This window comes from Piliocolobus tephrosceles, chromosome 10 (assembly GCF_002776525.5).
Source record: "Piliocolobus tephrosceles isolate RC106 chromosome 10, ASM277652v3, whole genome shotgun sequence".
Taxonomy (NCBI): domain Eukaryota; kingdom Metazoa; phylum Chordata; class Mammalia; order Primates; family Cercopithecidae; genus Piliocolobus; species Piliocolobus tephrosceles.
This window is the reverse complement of record NC_045443.1, coordinates 4,868,846-4,891,771: the sequence shown is the minus strand read 5'-3', so window position 1 is coordinate 4,891,771 and position 22,926 is coordinate 4,868,846. Positions and strand designations below refer to the sequence as shown.

The 22,926-nt window shown below is 35.3% G+C and overlaps 1 protein-coding gene across 1 annotated transcript in view; it reads left to right on the top strand.

The window, feature by feature from the left end:
- The window catches only part of C10H12orf4 (chromosome 10 C12orf4 homolog), a 50,399-nt gene that overhangs the window by 4,719 nt on the left and 22,754 nt on the right, over positions 1 to 22,926 (top strand). Inside the window, exons 4-10 of the mRNA XM_023202066.1 lie at positions 3,955 to 4,136; positions 8,404 to 8,503; positions 8,613 to 8,734; positions 14,578 to 14,684; positions 15,201 to 15,398; positions 16,270 to 16,398; positions 21,924 to 21,998. Coding sequence (XP_023057834.1) covers positions 3,955 to 4,136; positions 8,404 to 8,503; positions 8,613 to 8,734; positions 14,578 to 14,684; positions 15,201 to 15,398; positions 16,270 to 16,398; positions 21,924 to 21,998 — 913 coding nt within the window. The remainder of the gene's footprint in view (positions 1 to 3,954; positions 4,137 to 8,403; positions 8,504 to 8,612; positions 8,735 to 14,577; positions 14,685 to 15,200; positions 15,399 to 16,269; positions 16,399 to 21,923; positions 21,999 to 22,926) is intronic.

Sequence of the window (22,926 nt, the reverse complement as noted above, 5' to 3'; positions counted from 1 at the left end):
TCAGGGTGAGCGCGTAAGACAAAGTGCTTTCTATGTAATACCTTCGTAAAACAAGAGGCTACTTGCATATATCTCACCAGCACAGGGTCACCAGATTTAGTAATTAAAAATATAGGGCACCCACTTAAGTTAGAATTCCAGATAAATGAATATTTTTTAGTATGTCAGCATATTACATGGAACATATTTATACTAAAAAATTTTTCACTGTCTGAAATTCTAATTTAAGTGAGTGTTCTGTGTTTTATCTGGCAGCCCTAAACCAGCAATAGTAATTCATTTAACCTTTGGTTTGCTTTTATAAACTTATCTTCATTATTGTTGTCTAGTCACATAATATCATTTTCTATGTAAATAATACACCGTTTCATAAAGTCTAAGGTGCCATGCCATTAGGTGTACCACAAATGATTTTAGGTACTAAGAAAGAGCACTGCAAATTAAGCTATGAGAGAATCCAAGATGACATCAAGTATAAGAGGCAAAGAAAAGACTCAAAAATATCCATTGCATTTATCAAGTAATCTTGTCTGTGGCAAGATCAGTTTCAGTAAGTTGGTGGTGGTGGAAACTAGATTTCATTGACTTTAAGAAAGTGAGAGTGTGGAAATAGGAAGAATTAGTATACTAACTGAAGAAGTTTGAATATAAAGAGGTGAAGGATGGGGCACTGGCTAAATGGGAACACAAGGTAAAAGGTGTGTTTGTTTTTTAAGGTGGCAGAGTTTAGGACTAGAAGGGGTAGAATCCAGAACTCAAATGGAGAATTAATCGTAACTGGGAAGACAGGTACTTCTCCAGTTATAGCCAAAGAGAAGCAGGAAAGGTTGGATATAAATCCAGATAATTTTATTAATTTGGTAGCAGGAAGTTGAGAATATTCTCTTATGATTGTTTCAACTTTAAGGAAAGACAGGTTATTTGTTCAGATGAGGCGGTAGGTATAATAAGATTGTTGGATATTTAAGGAGAAAACTGAGCAGGCAATGATAGGATTGCCAGGCATCATTGAGGCCAAGATTAAGAGTGGCACCAATTTGTCACCGTAAACTTTATAGAGTTTTGTGATTTTTCTGCTGCAGCTCTCCAAAGCCTGACTGCAGACATAGAGAAGAAGAATAAGATTAGGGTTTTGTTAGGTAGGTAAGATAAGGTATATCAGTCAAGGGAGTTGAGGATATTGGCAAGACAGTGGTTAAATGCTAGATCACAAAATGTAAGCTACATAGGGAAGGAAATGAAGCTAGATGGCAGTTGATGGCTGATAAAAAAATGAAAACATTGAGAAACTTATGAAGTAGAGGTCCTAATGAGGTTAAATATCAGTTACGTGGGAATTATTGAGTGAGAAATCTTGGGTGGAGGTTATAGTCAGAGTCTAGAATGTTTAAATACTGACTGACTGAGTTTCTAGTGAGGATACTAAATGGTTGGCCGAGGTGGTGTGGAGAACTAGTAAATTTTGCATGTGAACAATGACTATCTGGGCTGGTGGTACAGGGGTAAAAGAATTTACCAAGACAGTTGCAGATAAAGAAAGGTAGATTTATTAGAGAAAGCAGGAAAATACGTTGCGAGGAGGCAATGGGCAGGCCAGCAGAAGAGAAGCTGACTTCAAGGAAACAAAGGCTTGCTGGAGATTTTATGGGACAGCGTTTATGCTGTATGCCGTAGAGTGCTGCGTGCAGTACTGATAACCCCAAGATTGCAGTGAGCTGCAGTCTTGCAGCTATCTTGCAGGTGTCTGGTGAAAGTTGGGCGCAGGAGGGCTACATGGCCTGGACCGGGGTGTCCAATCTTTTGGCTTCCCTGGGCCACATTGGAAGAAGAAGAATTGTCTTGGACCACACATAAAATACACTAACATGAAGGATAGTTGATGAGGTTAAAAAAAAAAAAATTGGAATTTATGAATTGGTTGTGTTGGGCGGCATTCAAAGCCATCCTGTGTCACAGGTTGGACAAGCTTGGTCTGGCCATGAAGAAAGCCAGACTTACAGCTTCTCTGCTTTTTCTGTTTGCTTTCCCGTGGTCTTGCCAGCCTGACTCCTTTGCCCTAACTGGGACTCCGCAGTAAAGACTGTAGAGTTCAGGAAAGTAAGAAGGCAGGGCCTTGGATGGGTATCCACATGGATATCCAAGTAACCCAGATTGCGGGATGTGGGGCAGAGAGGAAGTCTTTGAACTTGGTGCCAAAGCTTTACAGGAATGAGGGTGAGTGACGGACAGGTAGGTTGTTAGATAATAATGGCCATGAAAGATAAGGGGTGCTGAATGGTTTGAACCTCAAAGAAGTCAGACGTTATGCCTGGAAGTGGAGGTGGAGAAATAATGGCCTGGACATTGAATAGCTTTCTCTGTGCAGCCAGTTCCTCAGTGCCCCATTCCTCTCAGCTGTCACAGTCCCCTTTCTAGTAGCATCTGTCCTGAGGGAGTGGCATAAATTAGACCAAGGAAAAAACTATGTTTAGTTCTTCTCGCGTAGGTATCTTCTACCTATTCATAAGGCTTGCCCTAGGCTGAGTTTAAAATTAAAGCTGCAGATTATTGTAGTTAAATGATCTGGTAGTGGGGCTACTGAACATCTGGTGTCATGTGTGGCCAAGCACATCCCTACAGTCTTGCAGTAGTTCCTCCCTACAAAATTTCAGCTTTGCCCTGAAGTGAATTTTAAACAGAAATTAAGTCCCATGGGCTGGTTATAATTCCTACAGCAGTCCCACATCTAAAGATGAACAGTTATCAGAACAGTGTTGGAGTTTCAGAGGCATAGAGGAGATGAAATCCTAGTTCTAGGTTCAGCTAGTCTCCTGCTTTCTGATGTGGCAGCTGGTTGAAGTGAAAGAGAACAAATTAGAAAAGTTTCCCTGTTGACTGAGTGAGTTCAATATACCTGTTTCTGTGATGTGTTCAGTTGTTTTAAAGTAAATTATTACTCAAGTCATATTATAAATTCCAGTTTTTAATATTTTCATGGATAAAGGAAGAATTTAGTTTTTTTTTTTTTTTAACAGGTATCTTTTGCAAAGATCTATAATGGAAAAAACATCAAAATCTTTGTTTTATTGCTGCTTCATGCCATTAAATCATATGATCTTTGACAAGGGACTTCTCAGCATATCAGTTTCCTCTGACGAGTTGAGGAGGCTGCCCTTGGAATAGGCGTCTGTACCTCCCTGGATGTCTGTGTGTGCTGAGGGCATTCCCATTTTGTTTCTCCCTGTTTCTGCTTTTCTTGTCTATCAGCATTTACTCAGTCCCTTCATCCCCTTCATCATTTTAATAGCTACCATTTTTATATACTTAAAAGCCTGCTTATATTTTAAAAAGAAAATGTAACACTAGAAAAGGTCAAACCAAATGCATAATTACACATTTATCTTGATATAGGTATGCATGAATTTGGCTTTCATTCACAGGTGACCACATAGGTCACCTTATTTTCTAAATATGTAACCTATTTTAGCAGTATTTTTTTTAACAATGAAAAGTTTCCTCTGATTATGTAACTAATGCCTGCAAGTTATTTTACCATACAGTATGTTAGAATATAAATAAAGGCTATCAGAAATCCCACTGTCCTGAAATTAGCCACCATTAGCGTTTTGTTGATCGTGTGTGTGTGTGTGTGTGTGTGTGTGTGTGTGATTTCACAGAAATGAGGTCATAGCATACGCTTTTATTATGGACACTTCCTATCCCTTCCTCCGCATTAGTACCTCTTTCTCATTTCTGCTTCCAGGTAACTTATATTAAGAACTTAGTCTGTGTCTCTCCACATTTTTTTTCTGTACTTAGATAATCCTATATAATACACACACATTTATATATATATAAAAGAGGGTCTTTCTGTCATTGATGTACAAAAATTGAATCATATACATACTTTTCTGGTAGTCTGTTAAATAAAAATACTAGATCATGATTTAAGAATGTCTGTATATTATCTTGTAGACCACATTAGAGCATGCAAGGCCTGAAGAACCCAGCTGGGATGAAGATTTTGCAGATGTGTACCATGACTTAATTCATTCTCCTGCCTCTGAAACTCTCTTAAATTTGGAACATAATTACTTTGTTAGTATCTCAGAACTGATTGGTGAAAGAGATGTGGAACTGAAAAAATTACGAGAGAGGTATTTCAAATTTCTTGCATTATCAGAATTAAATGTTACATTGTCAAATAGATGCCCTGCAGAACAATTTGTTTTTATTTTTTACAAAAGAGTAAGATAGAAAAAAAATACTTCAATATTAGAAATTAATTTTCTTGTATGTTTACATGTGTAACTACAACTGGGAGGGTCCTCATAGGTTTATACACCTTCTAAGTGGTTTACCTAAATAAATTATGCTGGTGGCCTTGTATATTCTTATCTCTAATAAGAGGAATAGATTACTTCCCTAGAAGGTTTGCCTTGTTCCAGGCACTGTGCAGAGTGCTTTGGATGCCCTGTCTCATTTGATCTTTACCATAACCCTACTATTATTTCCATTTTACAGATGAAGAAGTTTTTGCTTAAATAAGTAACTTGTCCAAGGGCATGCTGGAATTTGAAACCAGGAAATCTGACCTCAGAACTGTTAGCCACTGTACCATTCTCTCTCCCTATTCAGAACCTCTGCATTGCCCTGCTGTAGCTATGTCCATGGCTCCTTCAGTTCATTTTGTATGCTCAAATACCTTAGAAAAAAACAATAACGCCAGTATTGTTCCAAGAAGTTGTAATTAGATTTGAATTCCTACTGTATGGATTACTTAACACAGTATACAAACATTGCTTTTATTATTTATTTTTTCTTCGGAGTATGTCAAAAACTGCTAGCATTGTGTATTTTAAAATAAGAAGTGGCCTCCCTGACTGCTTTCTAGTAACTCTAGATAAATTGTGATAGGAATTCAGGATGTGTCCTTCTAGATAATCCATTGTAATTTAGCAGAATCTGATAACATTCATTATCTTAAAAACACTTATGTAAGACATTGGGTGTATATGCAATGAAGGTAATATTTTTAGTGTTGCTTTGATTGTGAGAGTACATTAGGACAAAAGCACTTTTTTTTTTTTTTTTTTTTTTTTTTTTTAGTGCAACTGACTTAATAGTCCCAAAGGAGTAAATTTAAAAAGATGTGCTGGTTTGTTCCTGGTTCTCATTAGCTTCCCCTTAGAAAACAGTAAGGCTGGCAAGATGAGAATGATCTTTGGAACGTTGTCATGGTTAAGAAGATTTTAAGTACAGAAAAATAATAAGCAAATGTGTTTAATCATTGTTCCTGAGGGATACCCTCTTGTGTGTACCAAGTTAGCATTTTTATTATATTGCATAGATTTGTAAATTTTCCTAACAGTTGTACTCCTCTGGACCATTTATGCTCATACTTTGTAAAATATTAGAATGATCTCTTTGTCAAAAAGAACATGACGTTTTGAGATATCTGTCACTGTTTATAGGTTTGGTTTGTTGACCGGCTGTATTGAGGCAGTTTATTCCTTTTTGATGAGATACCTGTAGTGAGTGATTGCCTCTAGGTACATAGTTGAAACATATTTCCCTGGGGAAGACAAAATTTTTTTTCTAGTTCTTTATTATGTAACCAGTAAAATTGTGAATATAGGTTAAAAAGAACAAAATATAGAATTAGGTTTTTAAAAATACATAAAAATACTAATTAATTACTTTCTGTTGAACTTCATTTGTTTGATTTTTCCTCTTAGGCCTTCAAATAATATAACCTTAAAGTCATCCTGAATCTGTTATCAGCTCTCAGGTCTTCTGTGACTATACTTATTCTGCCTCTTTGGGTATATTGATAAATTCCCACTTTGGCTCCCTATACTTCCATTCCTAGTACTTCAGGTCGTCTGTTGAGTGTCTCTAACTTGCAGCATAGTTTGCTGCCTGTACCCCCCAAAAAACTCTGTATCTAGCCATTAATAGTCTATAATGGTTCCTTTTTCTAAATCAGAAGAAGATTTCTGTTCTACATGATTCTTCATCTTTTGGGAAGTTGAATTAACTTACTAATTAGCTGCATTTACTGGTATTCATACTTTTTTTTTCATGGAATAGTTTTTTAGTAGAGGTTTGTTTGGGTTTACTTCATTGTTTGAAATGATCTTTGGCCATATTTCTTGATGGGGTTTGGCCTTGTTTTTTCTGTCTAAACATATAAATAATGCTTGAATTCATCTATTTTTAAAAGTTTTGTATTTTATTTTTCACCTATCCAAACTGCTAGCTTGAAAAAAAAAATAAGCGATATTCCTCTGGTAGGTAACATTTATTGCAAAGGTGAACAGTATGACTTAAGGTAAGTTGTAATTCACGAGTGTCTGTGGAGGTTGACCCGACATTTTGGTGCTTAATATATTTATCCAGTTCATGAGCAGAAATGACACATTTTCTTATTTCTTATTTCATTTTAATGCCATTGTACATCTTTAAAAGGCAGTTTCTCGGCATAGCATCAATAGTACAAGTTATAATGATCTTTTTTCTTTAAGTATCTTCAAGATAATATGCAGGATGCCAGAGTTGTCACATCTGACATACTGAGCCAGGCTATATTTAGTATTTCATCGTGTAATAAAATTTTCTTCTATCTTACTCGTAGAAAATATATATTGTGTCATCAGCTATATGATTAGCTAGTTGCCTTTTGGACATATTTAGGATGAAATAGATGTTCATGAAATTTTATTTGTTGAATTTCTGTCTTTTTCTTCACAAGAAATGTGCTTTTTTTTTAAGCAAACCAGATTCTAGATAGTTCTTTAAACTTTAAAAATGGCAATGATACCTTTTATCCACTAGAGGGAACATGTGTAATGTAAAATAGTAATATATATTTATATCTAAGTTTGTATTTATAAATGTTTAGCAGTTATTTCTGTTTCTAAATAAGAATCTCACTTGCAAGCATAATTTTCACTGGACCTGTAGTAGTTACTAGAAATTAATGGAGTCATCTGCTTTAGAACTAAGTGGGATTTAAATGATGTTGAATATTTACTACCAGAAGGTATATATAGAAATGTATATATGTATAACTTGCTTGAATCTAATTTATCATATATATATGAGTATCTTAATCAGTGTTATAAATAAGTACAAATTCACTCTTTTTTTTTTTTTTTTTTTTTTTTGAGATGAAGTCTTGCTCTGTCTCCCAGGCTAGAGTACAGTGACGCGATCTCAGCTCACTGCAACCTCCGTCTCCTGAGTTCAAGCAGTTCTCCTACCTCAGCCTCCCAAGTAGCTTGGATTACAGGCGCCCGCTACCATGCCCAGCTAATTTTTGCATTTTTAATAGAGATGGAGTTTCACCATGTTGGCCAGGCTGGTCTTGAACTCCTGACCTCAGGTAATCTGCCCACCTCGGCCTCCCAAAGTGCTGGGATTACAGGCGTGAACCATCACGCCCGACCAGAAATTCACTCTTAAGAGCAATTTACTTGAATTAACTAGGATGATAAAATCCTTTTAGTTTATGTCTGTGTTTTGTTCTTTCCAAGTTTGTTAGAAATTTGTTTTAGAACAAACTTTTTGCATACATTTGTATTACAAGATAATCTTTAATTTCAATGTTTTAAGTGAACTTATTTATTAAAATATAACATACATACAGAAAAGGCAACACACTGTGGGTGTACAGCTCAGGAAACTATGACAAATTAAGCATGACCATGTAACCATTGCCCAGATCAATAAATAGAATATTTCCAGCATTACGTAGACCTCTTTCATGCCCTTCTAGTCCTTTACCCTTTCCCTCATAAATAACCATTATCTGTACTTCTAACACCACTGGTTAGTTTTTCCTGTAGGAAAAACCATTTTTTATTTTTACACATTATTTCTTTGGATAAATGCAGAAGGTATGACTAACATCTTCAGTCTGTATTTTACATCCCTCTGTAAATTTTATGGCTTAATAATAATTTGACTTAGGATCTAATTGTCTGCTTCTGGATATAATGTAAACTAACTTTCAGAGGTTGAAGTCACTTTAGTTCATATACAAATAGAAAATCCATTTAAGCTGAAATTGCAGAGTCTCTTCTTTGAGGAAATTTGCAGGTGAAAAGGTCTAGAGTTTTTAACATTAGCCATGGTAATTGAAAGATAACTTAGATTTTGACTGCATTCATCTATGCAATAAATTTAGATGAAAATTTAGCTGCACAAATGATGTTGATATTATATGACACTGTCATCATCATTTAGTAGTCCCCATTTCCAAGGATTCTGAGTACTTTGGAGTTCTAATTCTCATTCCTGGACACATTTCTATAAAATAAACTTTTTATTTTTACTTTATAGAGAGTGTTCGATGAATCTGAAGGATCATATACCTTGAAAGTTTGATGAATATCCCTGATTTGCTTATTTGTGTTTTAGACAAGGTATTGAAATGGAAAAAGTGATGCAGGAGTTGGGAAAATCACTGACAGATCAAGATGTAAATTCACTGGCTGCTCAGCATTTTGAATCCCAGCAAGTAAGTGAAATACAGTGACTTTTAGGTATGCAGTTGCATTTTCTTTTGTTGTTGTTTTGTTTTTTGTTTTGGTAAAAAAATTAACCAGTTGGTACACTGTTTCTTTTAGGACCTAGAAAATAAATGGTCAAATGAATTAAAACAATCAACTGCCATCCAAAAACAAGAGTATCAGGAATGGGTAATAAAACTTCACCAAGACCTAAAAAACCCCAACAACAGCTCCCTTAGGTATTTACTATGTATTGTTCTTATTTGTATAATGGTCCATTGTTAGTAATGGTTTATATTTACTGCAAACTTAAATCTTTTAGCTGTATGTATTTTTAATTTGCTAGTGAAAGTTCAAGATAATTTTGTGCTTCTTTTACCACCTTTTGCATTATAGGCTTTATGTGGATTATTTGGGGGGCAATGGTTATTGGTTAGTTTGAGATAGAACTTTAGTTTTATGTTCTAGATACATACACCTAAATACTTAAATACTATCTTTATTTCTTTAGTTTCCATTCCGTGCAGTAAACATTGGTTGAATGCCGAACACTCTCTAAGCAGAAAAAAAAAAAACAAAAAAAAAACCTTCCTATATGGAGCTTATATTCTCGAAAGAGAGACTGATCTATAAATAAATAATACTGTATAGAGTGGTATGTGCAGTAACAGAAGCATATAGAAGGCACAGAAATAGCATGGAGGATTTCTCATGAATTATAACTTGTGTGGCATCTCATGGCCTAAATAATTTGTGTTTCACATGTTCCCTTAGAGCTTGGCCATGCCTATGTTATTTCCTGGCTACATATCTGTATGTTTGAGAATTAATTTTTTTCAAATCCTAAAGTATATTCAGTTGGAAATATATTGAGTACAGTATAATAATCCTATTTCCAGCATATGCCAGTGTATGCTATAAGTATTGTTAAATAGCATTTCATTTGTATAATGTCAGTCTCATGTCTTTTTTTTTTTTTTTTTTTTTTTTTTTGTCGTATACCCAGTCCCTTGCCAAGTGTTTATCTCTTGACACTAGCATACAAGACATGCTCAGTTAAAATTTATGGGATGAATGGATGGACAGATGGATAGGTTATCGTTAACTCTTTATCTGACATTTGTACCATCTCTTATCTAAATAATAGTTTTTCATTTGCCTTACCGTTTTCCCCAGACTATTTGTTGCAGCCTGCTATGAACCATTCTACATCCCTTATTTTCCAACCAGCCTTTTAAAAATAACGGTAGAATAGGGGAAAAAATCAGAGTGCATCATATGTGAAGCTTTCTAAAGTGAATGTGTGTATTGAGCCTAAATGTAAAATGTATACTGTATATTGTAGTCAGAAACATTGAAAGCCACTGACTTAAAGAAGCTGTGAAAGCCTTTTTGCTGTAAAAGTTATCCCTTCATGATCATGCTACTGTACTCCAGCCTGGGTAACAAGAATGAGAAACTGTCTCTTAAAAAAAAAAACAGTTATCCCTTGCTTTGCTGCTAGAGTTTCAGAAATTCAATCTTTAGAATCAATTTCATTGCGTAAACATTGGCCTGTAGCTGCGGCTGGTTTTAAAAATCAGGTATTCCTAGGAAATAATGTTTTTATTGTGACTATGTTACTTTGCTTTTCTTTTTGATGGATGTTTCTTTGGGAAGGAGAGATCTGTTTTCAACACAACTCTATGTGGAACCCCTATATGAGATTGATAAAAATGGTATTTTTAAATTTATTTTTGCTTTGTTTTTCTTTAAAGTCAGGTCAGTTGAGGAATAAATTACATAAAGTTAAAGTTCTTCTGTTTTAGGTGTACAGTTTGATGAATTTTGACAAACTGAGTCATAAAATCATCACTGCAATCAAGATACAGAATTTCCCTTTTTTGTAGTTTTATTTCATTGTAGTTTGATTTTTCTAGAATGTCACATAAATGGAATCAAACCATATGTAGCAATTTGTATCTTGCTGCTTTCACGTGGCATAATACTTTTGAGACTCATTTGAGTTGTTGTGTTTATCAGTGGTTCTTTTTATTACTCAGTAATACTCTATCATCCATTTGTTTATCCATTTACTCAGTGATGGACATGTGGGGTATTTCCAGATTTTAGCAATTATAAAGCTGTTATAAACATTCGTGAACAGGTCTTGTGTAAACATGTGTTTTGATTTCTCTTTCATAAGTATGTAATCCCTCTCCCCTAGGAATGGGATTGCTTGGTCACATGGTAAGTGTACATTTAACTTCAGAAGAAACCGCCAGACTATTTTCCAAAGTGACTGTACAATTTTGCATTCCCACCACCAATATATGAGGGTTCCAAATGTTCCATATCTTCATCAACACTCAATATTGCTGTTTAGACACTCTAGTACGTTTTGCAGTGATGTCTATAATTTTACTTTGCATTTCCCTGATGCCTAATTATGGTAACATTTTTTCATGTGCTGGAAAAATGTGTCTTCTTATTGAGTTGTGAGAGTTCTTTATGTATTCTGGATACAAGTCCATCATCAAATAATGTGTTTTACAAATATATTCTCTCACTATGTGGCTTGTCTTTTCATTTTCTTAATTGTGTCTGTCAGAGAGTTAAGTTTTTCATTTTAGTTAAGTGCAGTTTATCAATTAAAGATTATTTCTTCAAAGTATTTTTAGGTTCACAGCAAAACTGAGAGGAAGGTACTAAGACTTACCCCTGACCTACAAATGCATAGTCTTCCCCTTTGTCAGCATCCCCCAGCAAGGTGGTACCTTTGTTGTGATCAAGAACATATATTGACATAATCATTCAAAGTCCATAGTTTACATTAGGGCTCACTCTTGCCATTGTATATTCTGTCAGTTTAGACAAATGTATAGTGACATGTATCTGTCATTATAGTACCATACAGAGTAGTTTTGTTACTCAAAAATCCTCTGTGCTTGGTCAATTTATCTATTTTTAAATAGTTTCTATCTTGTCTAAGATATCTTTGCCTAATGGAAGATCACAAAGATTTTATCCTATATTTTTCTTCTAGAAGTTTTATTGTTTTAGGTTTTATATACAGGTCATGATATGTATTGTTTCACACATATGTATATATATGACATATATCCACCAACTTATATATTTATGCATGTGTGTTGGTCTATAGTTTGTTTATTTGTTTCTTATAACATCTTAATTTGGTTTCGGTGTCAGGTTAATGGTGGCATTATAAAATGAGTTGATCTGTGGTCATTAGTCTGATACCATGTTTTGCTTTCTAGTATTTCCCTTTGTTTCTGCTCTTTGCTAATATTGCTTGTGTGTTGTCTACCTTTCCACTAGATCTTTTAACATGTTGGTTATAGTGTTTTGAAAGTCCCTTTCTTTTAGTCCCAATATCTGGATCCTTTCTAAATCTGTTTCTGTTGATTGCTTTATCTCTTAACAGTGGGTTGGGTTTTTTTCTTGCTTTTCTGGGTGTCTCTTCTTCTTTTTTCTTCTCCCCGCCACCCACCCACCCACCAAGACAGAGTCTCTCTCTGTCTCCCAGGCTGGAGTATAGTGCCGCAATCTTGGCTCACTGCAACCTCCACCTCTTGCATTCAAGCGATTCTCCTGCCTCAGCCTCCCAAGTAGCTGGGATTACAGGCATATGCCACCACACATGGCTAATTTTTGTATTTTTAGTAGAGACAGTGTTTCACCGTGTTGGCCAGGCTGGTCTTGAACTCCTGACCTCGTGATCTGCCCACCTCAGCCTCCCAAAGTGCTGGGATTACAGGCATGAGCCATCGTGCCCAGCCTATTTTTCTTCTTCTTCTTTTTTTTTTTTTTTTTTAACTGAATGCTGGATATTGTGGGTATTAGAAGAGACTGAGGTTAATAGTATTTATGTCCAGAAATGAACCGTATTAATGTGAAGGTTGTTCACATCTTATTAGCAGTTGAGGTAAGTTTGGTTTCTTTTTTTTCCCTTAGCATTAGACTTTCTTTATTAGCTTATTCACTGGAACGATGCTTGGAGAAATCTGAAAATGCTTGGCAAGTTTGTTAGAGATCTTGCTTTCATATAATTTTTAGACTTTCTGGCTTTTTAAAATTTTTTAAATTTTTTTATTTCAATAGGTTTTTGGGGAATAGGTGGTGTTACACAAGTAAGTTCTTTAGTGGTGATTTCTGAGATTTTGGTGCACCCATCACCCAAGCGGTGTACACTGTACCCAATGTGTAGTCTTTTACCCCGCTTTTATCCCAGTTTGGTTTCGTGCCTGTCAGGACCTTCAATGTACCACAGGCTTCGTTTTCTACTGGTGCTACTTTGTGCTTAGAATGGCACTTGGGAGTCCAGGAGAATTTTTCTCTGTCTCTCTGCTCCATCCCTTGCTTTCAGCAGTCTTTGCATGCCAGAGCTGCAGAGTGGAGTCTGTCTCCATCCTTTTGCCCTGCCTCCAGCAGTAGACTTGTTACTTGAATCTAGGCTCATAGTTGGGGGTCAGGAAGGTCACTTTGTTCCACTCTTCTCCTTCTTTGTTGTCTTTGTCAGCTCCTAGTTTGGTCAAGCCTCATGTATCTTGATGCTCAGCATTTCTGCCTGTGCCCTTGAGAAGGCTCTCTTGTCTCCTGCCTTCGGTCTTTTCTGGAAATACCTGATGGAGGCCAATGGAAAAGAGTTTGCAAGTTCCTGTGTCTGTGGCTCCAACCTATTCTGACTTGATATGCTAGCCCACTTGGCCTTCAAGAATCTGTTAAAATTTTAGCTGCTTTCTTTTTACCCGCTTGTATGACAGCATCCCATTTCAGCTATGCTCTAACAAAGATGAAACTCCTTATATGTCCTGTCCGTCCTTGGAGGGATATGTCACGGTGTGGAATTCAGTTTACAAGGTTGCCTTATTATCACTTATCTGATGGAGTCCAGAAAGGTGTGATTTTGTAGATCAGCAGTCCTCAGCCTTTTGAGCACCAGGGACCAGTTTCACAGAAGACAGTTTTTAAAGGAGACGCGGGGAGGGTTTGGGGATGAAACTGTTCCACAAGGAGTACACAACCTAGATTGCCTGCATGTGCAGTTCACAATACAGTTCACAATCCTATGAGAACCTAATGCTGCTGCTGATCGGATGGGAGGTGGAGCTCAGGTGGTCATGCTCACTCACCTGCTGCTTACTTCCTGCTGAGCGGCCCGGTTCCTAACAGGCCAGTACGGGGGGGATTGGGGTCCCCTGTTGTAGATTATATGGCTAGGTTTAAATTTACCATATTTACTAATGGAGACAGTCATTGAGTCTAATGGGGCTATTGGGATTAGCCCCCAAAATTTAGGGAAATGGATGACTCGTACAGACTTGTATCATCTTCAGCATACCACTGTTTGAATTCCACAGTGATATAGTTATTGCTGTCTTGTGGAAGTCTTTTCAGGAATTATAAAGAGGAGAGCAAAGAGAAAGGCAGTTTAGTAGGAGGAGAATGTTGGAGGTAAAAAACAAAACAAACGGGAGGCTGAGGCAGGAGAGCGGCGTGAACCCAGGAGACAGAGCTTGCAGTGAGCCGAGATTGGGCCACTGCACTCCAGCCTGGGTGACAGAGCGAGACTCCGTCTCCAAAAAAAAAAAAAACAAGAAATGGTAAAAATAAAGGATGTGTATACATCAAAATGAACTTCATCTTTTTTATTATCTATTTTATTTGACTTTAAATTTGCATTGCTGTCACTTCGTCTGTTTTCTGATTTTGCCTAGAGCTAGCCCTGGTATAGGATGTATTATATATTTTAAAATATAATGTGATTTTAAAGGAATAAGTTAATTGCTTCATTTAATCATTCTCTTAGGCTGCTAAAAATGTTAAATGGCAGTATATTAATTGACATTATCATGATTGAAAATAATGATCTGCTTTATTTATTGTGAGGAAATGAAAGAACAAGTGGGAATTTTAGAAACTATTGATGCTTATGGTCTTACTTGTCACCATGGATTAAGGATGACTTTAGGAAGAAATTAACAAGACTTTCAGCTGTTCAGTTTTCTCTCATTATAAAGCTTTCCTTTAAGAAAAGTTTTTGACAAACATAAAAGTATATCAATAATTTTATTACTTTTAGTGAGGAAATTAAAGTTCAGCCAAGTCAGTTCAGAGAATCTGTAGAAGCAATTGGAAGGATTTATGAGGAACAGAGAAAGTTAGAAGAAAGTTTTACCATTCACTTAGGTAAGTGTGTTCACTTTTTCTAGTTATAATTTATTGTAACTTCTGAAACTTTTTTTTAATTATTACTTTTTTAAAATAATAGAGACAAGGTCTCACCACGTTGCCCAGGCTGGTCTTGAACTCCTGGGCTCAAGCAATCCACCCACCTTGGCCTCCCAAAGTGCTAGGATTACAGGCGTGAGCCACCGTGCCTGGCCACTGAAACTTTTTTTATATGCTATAAGAGAAAAATCCCTAACATATGAATAGTGTGTACCTATGTTATTTTTAATTCCAAATTATGTTTCGCTTTAAGGAAGAGTATATTTTGTTGGCTTTAAGTTTTGTATATTTATATAATGTTTTTTCAGATAGGTTACATTGAAATAGTCATTAAAATGGAAAGTTGCAAGACCCATTTTTAATTATTTTGTAGTACAGATTTATCTGGATTCTTGCCATAGAGATTCGTGTCCTGTTATACTGGACTTTTTGCAGCTGCTTAAGTATCTTTCCTGGACTATTGCCTACCCCCAGGAGCCCAGTTAAAGACCATGCATAATTTGAGATTGCTGAGAGCAGATATGCTGGACTTCTGTAAGCATAAAAGAAATCATCGAAGTGGTGTGAAACTTCATCGGCTCCAAACAGCTCTGTCACTTTATTCTACATCTCTCTGTGGCCTGGTTTTACTAGTAGATAATCGAATTAATTCATATAGTGGTATTAAAAGAGGTAAGTTAACATCACACACATTTATTTTGTTAAATCTCACCCTATAACACTATTCTTACAAAGAAAGGAATTATGGGGAAACTGAAAAACAATTTTAATCACCTTGGCATTCAAGTAGACCAAACAAACATACCCAGCCATAGTTATTTTATTTCAAACTGTAGCATTGATAGAGTGCTTCATGATGTTTATTTTTCTTTGCTATTATATTATAAATAATGTTTTTAAAGAATTCTCATTACAAGGTAAAACAAAAAGAGCAGTCATGTGTTTTCAGTTTAGAAGCAAATCCTGGCTTGGTGATTTTTAGCTCATCCATTTGTCTCTCTATCTGTGTGTTTGTGTGTGTGTGTGTATATATATATATTTTTTTTTTTTAAAAAAATAATCTACCTCTTAAATTTGCTAAGTAAAATTCTACCGTCCCTCTTAGTACAACTCACTTTTTATGATTATTTCTAAATTTGTAAATATATGAAGTGTAAAATATATAAAATACATGAAATGTATACCTGTTTTTTGAAAGAAGCTTAAATAGAATTTATTTCCCCTCATAAATATAAGAACCTTCTTGTATTTTTATAGCACCTTTTGGGGTGGATTATGATCAAAGTATTATTTAAAGAAGACCTGGAATTAACATTTCTTTGTCTCTTAGTTGTATACTCTTTTGAGTGATTGAGAGGTTAAGTTTCTAATGAAAACAAAATTGCTGTGCCCTAACTTAAGGCATAATTATTTAAAGGACAAGTATAAGAAATCTTAAGAAAAAGAAGTATTATTTTCTGTTTCTACTAAATCTCATTGTAAGTAAATACTAAATATTTGATAGTTTGCATTTAGAAGTTTGTAAATGTTTTGGGTCCTTTAGATTTTGCCACAGTTTGCCAAGAATGCACTGACTTCCATTTTCCCCGAATTGAAGAGCAATTAGAAGTTGTCCAACAGGTGGTACTTTATGCCAGAACCCAGCGCAGGAGTAAGTTGAAAGAATCACTTGGTGAGTAAAACTCACTTTTATTACATTCTGTCTGTAAACACTGTAATAGTATATGGATCATTATTAAGATCATATAGAAAATTATATTGGTGGAAGATAGAGGGAAATTAAAAACAAAATTTAAGATTATTTTAAGTTTTTTTTTTTTCTTTAAAAAGAACATCAAAATGTATTTTTGGTTTTTGGGGTTTTTTTTTTCCTTCAACTTTTATTTTAAATTCCAGGGTACCTGTACAGGATGCACAGGTTTGTTACATAGGTAAACGTGTGCGTGGTGGCTTGCTGCACCTGTCAACCCATCGCCTAGGTATTAAGCCCACTGTCTATTAGCTATTCTTCCTGATGTTCTTCCCTTCTAGGCCCCAGTGTGTATTGTTCCCCACCATGCGTCCATGTGTTCTGATCATTCAGCTCCCATTTATAAGTGAGAACATGTGGTGTTTGGTCTTCTGTTCCTGCATTAGTTTGCTGAGGATAGCAGTTTCCAGCTCCGTCCATGTCCCTGCAAAGGATACGATCTCATTCCCTTTTATACCTGCACAGTATTCCATGGTGTATGTGTCCCACATTTTCTTTATCCAGTCTATCATTAACGGGCATTAGGGTTGATTCCATGTCTTTGCTATTGTGAATAGTGCTGCGAAGAACATGCGTGTGCATGTATCTTTATATAGAATGATTTCTATTCCTTTGGATATATATCCAGATCTTCAGAAGCTTGAACTCTGTGCCTAATTTTCTTTTTTAAGGGAATGATTTTCTTCAAGGTTCTTAATGAAAACTATTGTTAAATTTCAGTACTATAGTTATACTTGAAGTAGACACTCAGTGGAAAGTTGATGATCTTTTGATCAAAGTTCTATATCTTTAAAATGGACGTAATTATTACTACAGAGGGGATTGGAAACGTAGACTAAAAGGTAGCACAAAATATACACTTTTTGTATGTTATATCTTTGACTGGCTTAAGTAGCATGAAGTCAGTTAAATGAATTGTTTTTCGTTCTTTAAAAAAAAAAAAAAAAAACTCTGTATCCTCAAATAACTGCTTTTTCTTTATTTATCCATAACATAACATTCTTCGTATTTAGGAAATTTACAGGAAAAATGTTTTAAATTTATTGAGATATATTTGACAATATTGTATATATTTGAGGTATACAATTTGATGATTCAATGTGCACAGATATTGTAAAATAATTACTTCAAATGGATTAGCATGTTTATTGCCTCAGATAGTTACCACTTTTTGTGTCCATGGTGAGAACACTTAAGATCTGGCCTCTTAATGAATTTCAAGTATACACTAGAATATTGTTAAATATAATCACATTGTCATACATTAGATTTCCAGAACTTATCCATCCGTGTGGCTGAAACTTTGTACCCCTTGACAAAAATCTCCCCATTTCCCCCCACCCCAGCCCTGGTAACCACCTTCTACTCTCTACCAATGTGAGTCAACTATTTTAGGTTCCATGTATAAGTGAGATGATACAATATTTGTTTTTCTGTGTCTGGCTTATTTCACTTAGCATCCTCCAGGATGCTTAGTGTCCTCCAGATCCATCCATGTGGTTGCAAATGGCAGGATTTTCTTTTTTGCGGCTGAATAATATTCCATTGTGTGTGTGTGTATGTGTGTACATTTAGGTGTGTTTTTAATATCTTGATTATTGCGACTAATGCCAAAATGTAGATAACTGTTTAAGATACTAATTTCATTTCCTTTGGATATATACCCTAAAATGGAGTTGCTGGATCATAAGATAGTTCTGTTTTTAATTTTTTAAGAAACCTCCATCTTGGAAATGGTTTTTAAAGCTATTGAAAAGTTAATGGCATCTTTCTTCAGAAGCTTTTTATCTATACATAGGAAGAGGGTTAAGGGAAGTCAGGTAAAAGAAGAATCTCTGGCTCAAATCCCAGAGTAATTTAGCTGTTTTTTAATTGAAAAATGAAAGTTTAAAGAGTGGTTTCTTTGTAAATTAAATTGGTACCATTGGTTTGTTTAGTTAGGACCTAAATATTAGGGTAATAGTCATTTCAAGTATGTGTTAAGCTGTATTTTTCTTTTATTTCATATATCACAGATATAAAATCACAAACATCCTCTTGTCTGGCTTGAATGCATACACAGTATTTTATTATTTCTCCTTTTTTTTTTTTTTTTCTTTTTTGAGGCAGAGTCTCACTCTGTCATCCGGGCTGGAGTGCAGTGGCGTGATCTCAGTCCCCGCAACCTCTGCCTCCTGGGCTCAAGCAATTCTCGTGCCTCAGCTTCCTGAGTAGCTGGGATTACAGATGTGTACCACCATGCCTGCCTAATTTTTGTATTTTTAATAGAGATGGGGTTTTGCCATGTTGGCCAGGCTGGTCTCAAACTCCTGGCCTCATGTGTTCCACCCGCCTTGGCCTCCCAAAATGCTAGGATTACAGGCGTGAGCCACCGCACCTGGCCAGTATTTTATTATTTCTTATAAAAAGCTGATGTTGGTGCCCAGGAAATAAAACATGGTAAGCTTTAAAATTGGGGCTGTCTTCTCCTTTAAATCTGCGTTTGGTACTTTTGAATGCTTTTTTCTTTCTTTCTTTTCTTTGTTTTCACCTGCTGTGTTTAAAAGAAACGGTTATAGTATTTCAGGTGCATATATTTTCGTTGCACAGTAGCAGAGAGATATTATATCTTTGCTTGGTATAAGGAAGACCCTTCTGAAGGGTCTTTGTTCCCCTCTCCCATGTTCCTCTCTCCCAGAAATTATAGAATTCTTTCCTTTCTCGTAGCTAGAATGTGGCTATCTAGTCATAACTTGACTAGGGTTCACTACAGTTTCTTTATTCAATAAACTTTAAAGAAGTAGTTCATATGTTTTTAATCATCCTTTAAATAGGTCAGACATTCTGAAGATTCACAATTCAAACTATACAAAAGAGCATACAGCGAAAGTGTCCCTGACTCTGTTCCCAGCCATCCAGTTTCCCTCTTCAGAGGCAGCCAGTGCTATCACACATGTCCCTTGCAGACAGATGTTTATGTATGTATAAGCAAGTGTATGTGTGTACTTGTTTACTTTCCTTCTTTACATAAATGGCAGCTTTCTGCATAACACTGTTCTGTACTCTGCCTTTTTCACTGAGTAATTTATCTTGGAGATCATTTCGTATCAGTCCATAAAGACCATCTTCATGCTTTTATGCTGTTGCATAGTAGTCCATTGCAGGATATCCTGTTATTAAATCAGTCCCCTACTAATAGACATTTGATCTATTCCTTATTTTTTGTTATTATAAGTAGTGATGCCTAGTAATGGTAAATAACCTTGCATATGAATAAATGTGCATGTGTGTGAGCAGTAAGCATATCTACAGAAGAGATTCCTAAAGATAAATTCCCAGGTTAAAGTTTACGATTTTCATAGCATTGGCAATTACTCTCTGTAGTATTTCTACCAGTTTATATTCCCACTAAAGTCAGTTGAGGGTTTGCTGTGGCAATATGTGTTATATATAACAGATCCAGCTGAGTATTAGAAAATCCCTATAGAAGTATATCCTAACAAAACCTTTCAGAATATCTTGGTATACCCTCTTATTCTTCTACCAATTGTTATTACTTTTATCAACCCTCGCCAAAAGAACTCATATCCATATTACGTAAAAATAACTTCCTTCTTCTCATACAAACTAGCAATGATGTGATCAGAAACATTTTAACATTATTCTTAGTAGTGACTAAAAGCGTGAAGATTGAGATCATGACAGGTGTGGAAGGAGGAGGAGGATTCTAAGTATATTTATGAGAGATAGAAAGTGTGCAGTCAATGACAGGAAGTTTTTAAACCACATATGGCTAAGGCAGTGCGTATATATCATGATTTTATTTTGTTCTTGTTCAAGCAACTACTTTGTGGTTTCAGTGAGTCAGTGATGCAAGTAGATTTATAAAAGACTTTCTTAAAGAAAGCTGCATGTTGTTACAGAAGAAGTTTGTGAAAATACCTTCTCCATCTTTTTCTGTGCACACCTACGTATTTGTTCTGCACGTTTACGTCCTGATATTCAATTGTTTATTCTAAGACATTCCATTATTTTTCTTACTATGGTTGTTATATTAACATCTTTGTATTTCTGTGGTCCGTGATAAAAAGCCAAAAATGTTTATGCACATTTTATATACGTTTTCAAAAAATAAAACTGGCCATCTTCTTGCTATTATTAAACAAGGCATTGCCATGAAAATATGGAAAGGGAAATGGACTATGAACTGTTCTCCCTTGTTTACTTAACAGAGATTCTATTTGTTCATACTCCATGTGAACAAGATTAGAGTCCTTCTTTATTGTTCCTTATAATCTGTGCTACGATAGACATTTATTCAAAGCCTATCAATCACATGGCTCTGTATTGCAAACGATAATTCATTAAATATGGATTCTAGCATCAGAGCCTTCTATCTCTCTGACTCTTGATTTATAAAATATGTGCATTTACGAAGTACAGTGTTACAAATCAATTTATCAAAGTCACTAGATAAAAATATTGTTACTTTTATTCAGATCTCTTAAAATTATAGTATTTAGATATTTGCTGTTTACATGTTTGAAGGTCTGTTTTCATGTGATTTTCTGATGCTAAAAGCCATTCCAAAATAGATTCCAAAATAGTTTTTAATTGGAATAAATATGCAACCTCTTAAAGACAGCTAATATGAAGGCTAATATTCAGTTTGCATTTGTGAGTTCTGATGGAATTCTTATAAAGTTCACATGTCTCTTTTATTAAAATATGTAAAATAATTTGCATTCGATCTTTATAATATATGTTCAATCATAATGTTTATTTTACCAACATTTATTCTTCTAAGAAATAGCATGCCTTCAAAAAAGAAGAAAAACTGTTAAATATCTGAAAAAAAAAAGTTCCATTTGAAACAGTTTCACCTATCTGTTATAACTGTATATAGCGTCAGGTAAGAAATAAATTTTAGGAATGGGGTGAATATACAGTGATTCCTGGTCCCACTAGCCATTTATTTGTAACCCTGAACAAGTTATATCAACAACAGTGACTCAGATTCTAAAAATAAAGATGGCCACACCACAACTACCTAATGAAGTTATTTTATATGTGGTTAACTTGGTGCCCTGAACCTCCCAGATGAAAAATAGGATACTGGCATGTCTAATGTGGTTAATACCATAGGACTTAGAATCTGAGTATGTGAATTTAAGAGCTGGCTCCACCACTTATCTGTGCATGCTTGGTTAAGTTAGTTAACCCATCCAAGCCTCTATCTCCTCATACATAAAATGGACATAGTAGTAGGACCTACCTGCCAGGGCTGTGGTTATAGAGGTTTTGTAAGAATTAAATGACATCATCCATGTAAAGCATGTAGCAGAATGCCTGGCATATAAATGCCCTTAGTGAATTTTTGCTGTTGCTATGATTCTTTTGGGAGTGGTCATAGTAACATATTCTCATATGTTGTTATGTTCTTTCATATTGCATTGTCTTATGAATAGATTCTGGAAACCAAAATGGAGGAAATGATGATAAGACTAAGAATGCTGAGAGGAACTATTTAAATGTTTTACCTGGTAAGTATTTTTTTTTTATTTTAAATTACTCTTTTCTTATACCAAAAAAATGTTTTATAATGCACACCATAGGAATTTGTGTTTTAAATCTATGATTTAGTATATGTCGTTATATCACTTTGAAACAACACTTTGTACCTCTATAATACACTTTCACAGATGTTTTCCAATGTTAAACTTGATTTTTTTGTTTAAGAGAAGCCATGCTCTGTTGCCCAGGCTGGAGCACAGTGGTGCCATCTCAGCTCTCTGCAACCTCCGCCACCCGGGTTCAAGCGATTCTCCTGCCTCAGCCTCCTGAGTAGCTGGGACTACAGGCCCACACCACCACACCTGGCTAGTTTTTTTGTGTTTTTTGTAGAGATGGTGTTTCACCATGTTGGCTGGGCTGGTCTTGAATTCCTGACCTCAAGTGATCCACCTGCCTCAGCCTCCCAAAGTGCTGGGAGTACAAGCGTGAGCCACCATGCCTGGCCTACAACTTAATTATTAATATTATACTAGTACTCACTTTTTTCTAGATCCATAAAAGAAAAATTGCTCAAGAAGTTGCATAAGTTTTATCATTGTTTTTTATTGCAAATTTTTTCTTATACATTATTTCTTAGTTTCTTAAGAAATAAACCAAAAAATAAGTTTTACTCTGAAATATTAACTATACACTTCTCAGCCTTATAGCTAAGATCAAGTGAAATATAAACAATAGTACATAGAGATATAAACAGTTGAACTTAAATATAAAGAAAATGGGTCATCTTATTTAGAATTTTATTTTCATTTCCCCTTAACATTTTTCTGTTTTCCATTTTATTTATTATTCTGAAATATGTTGTTTAACAACTGGAAATTCAGTCTCTCAATCCTGTTTCTGATTGAATTCACTCTGATAACCCTTAGTGTTTGTATCACAGAGCATAACAAGGACTAT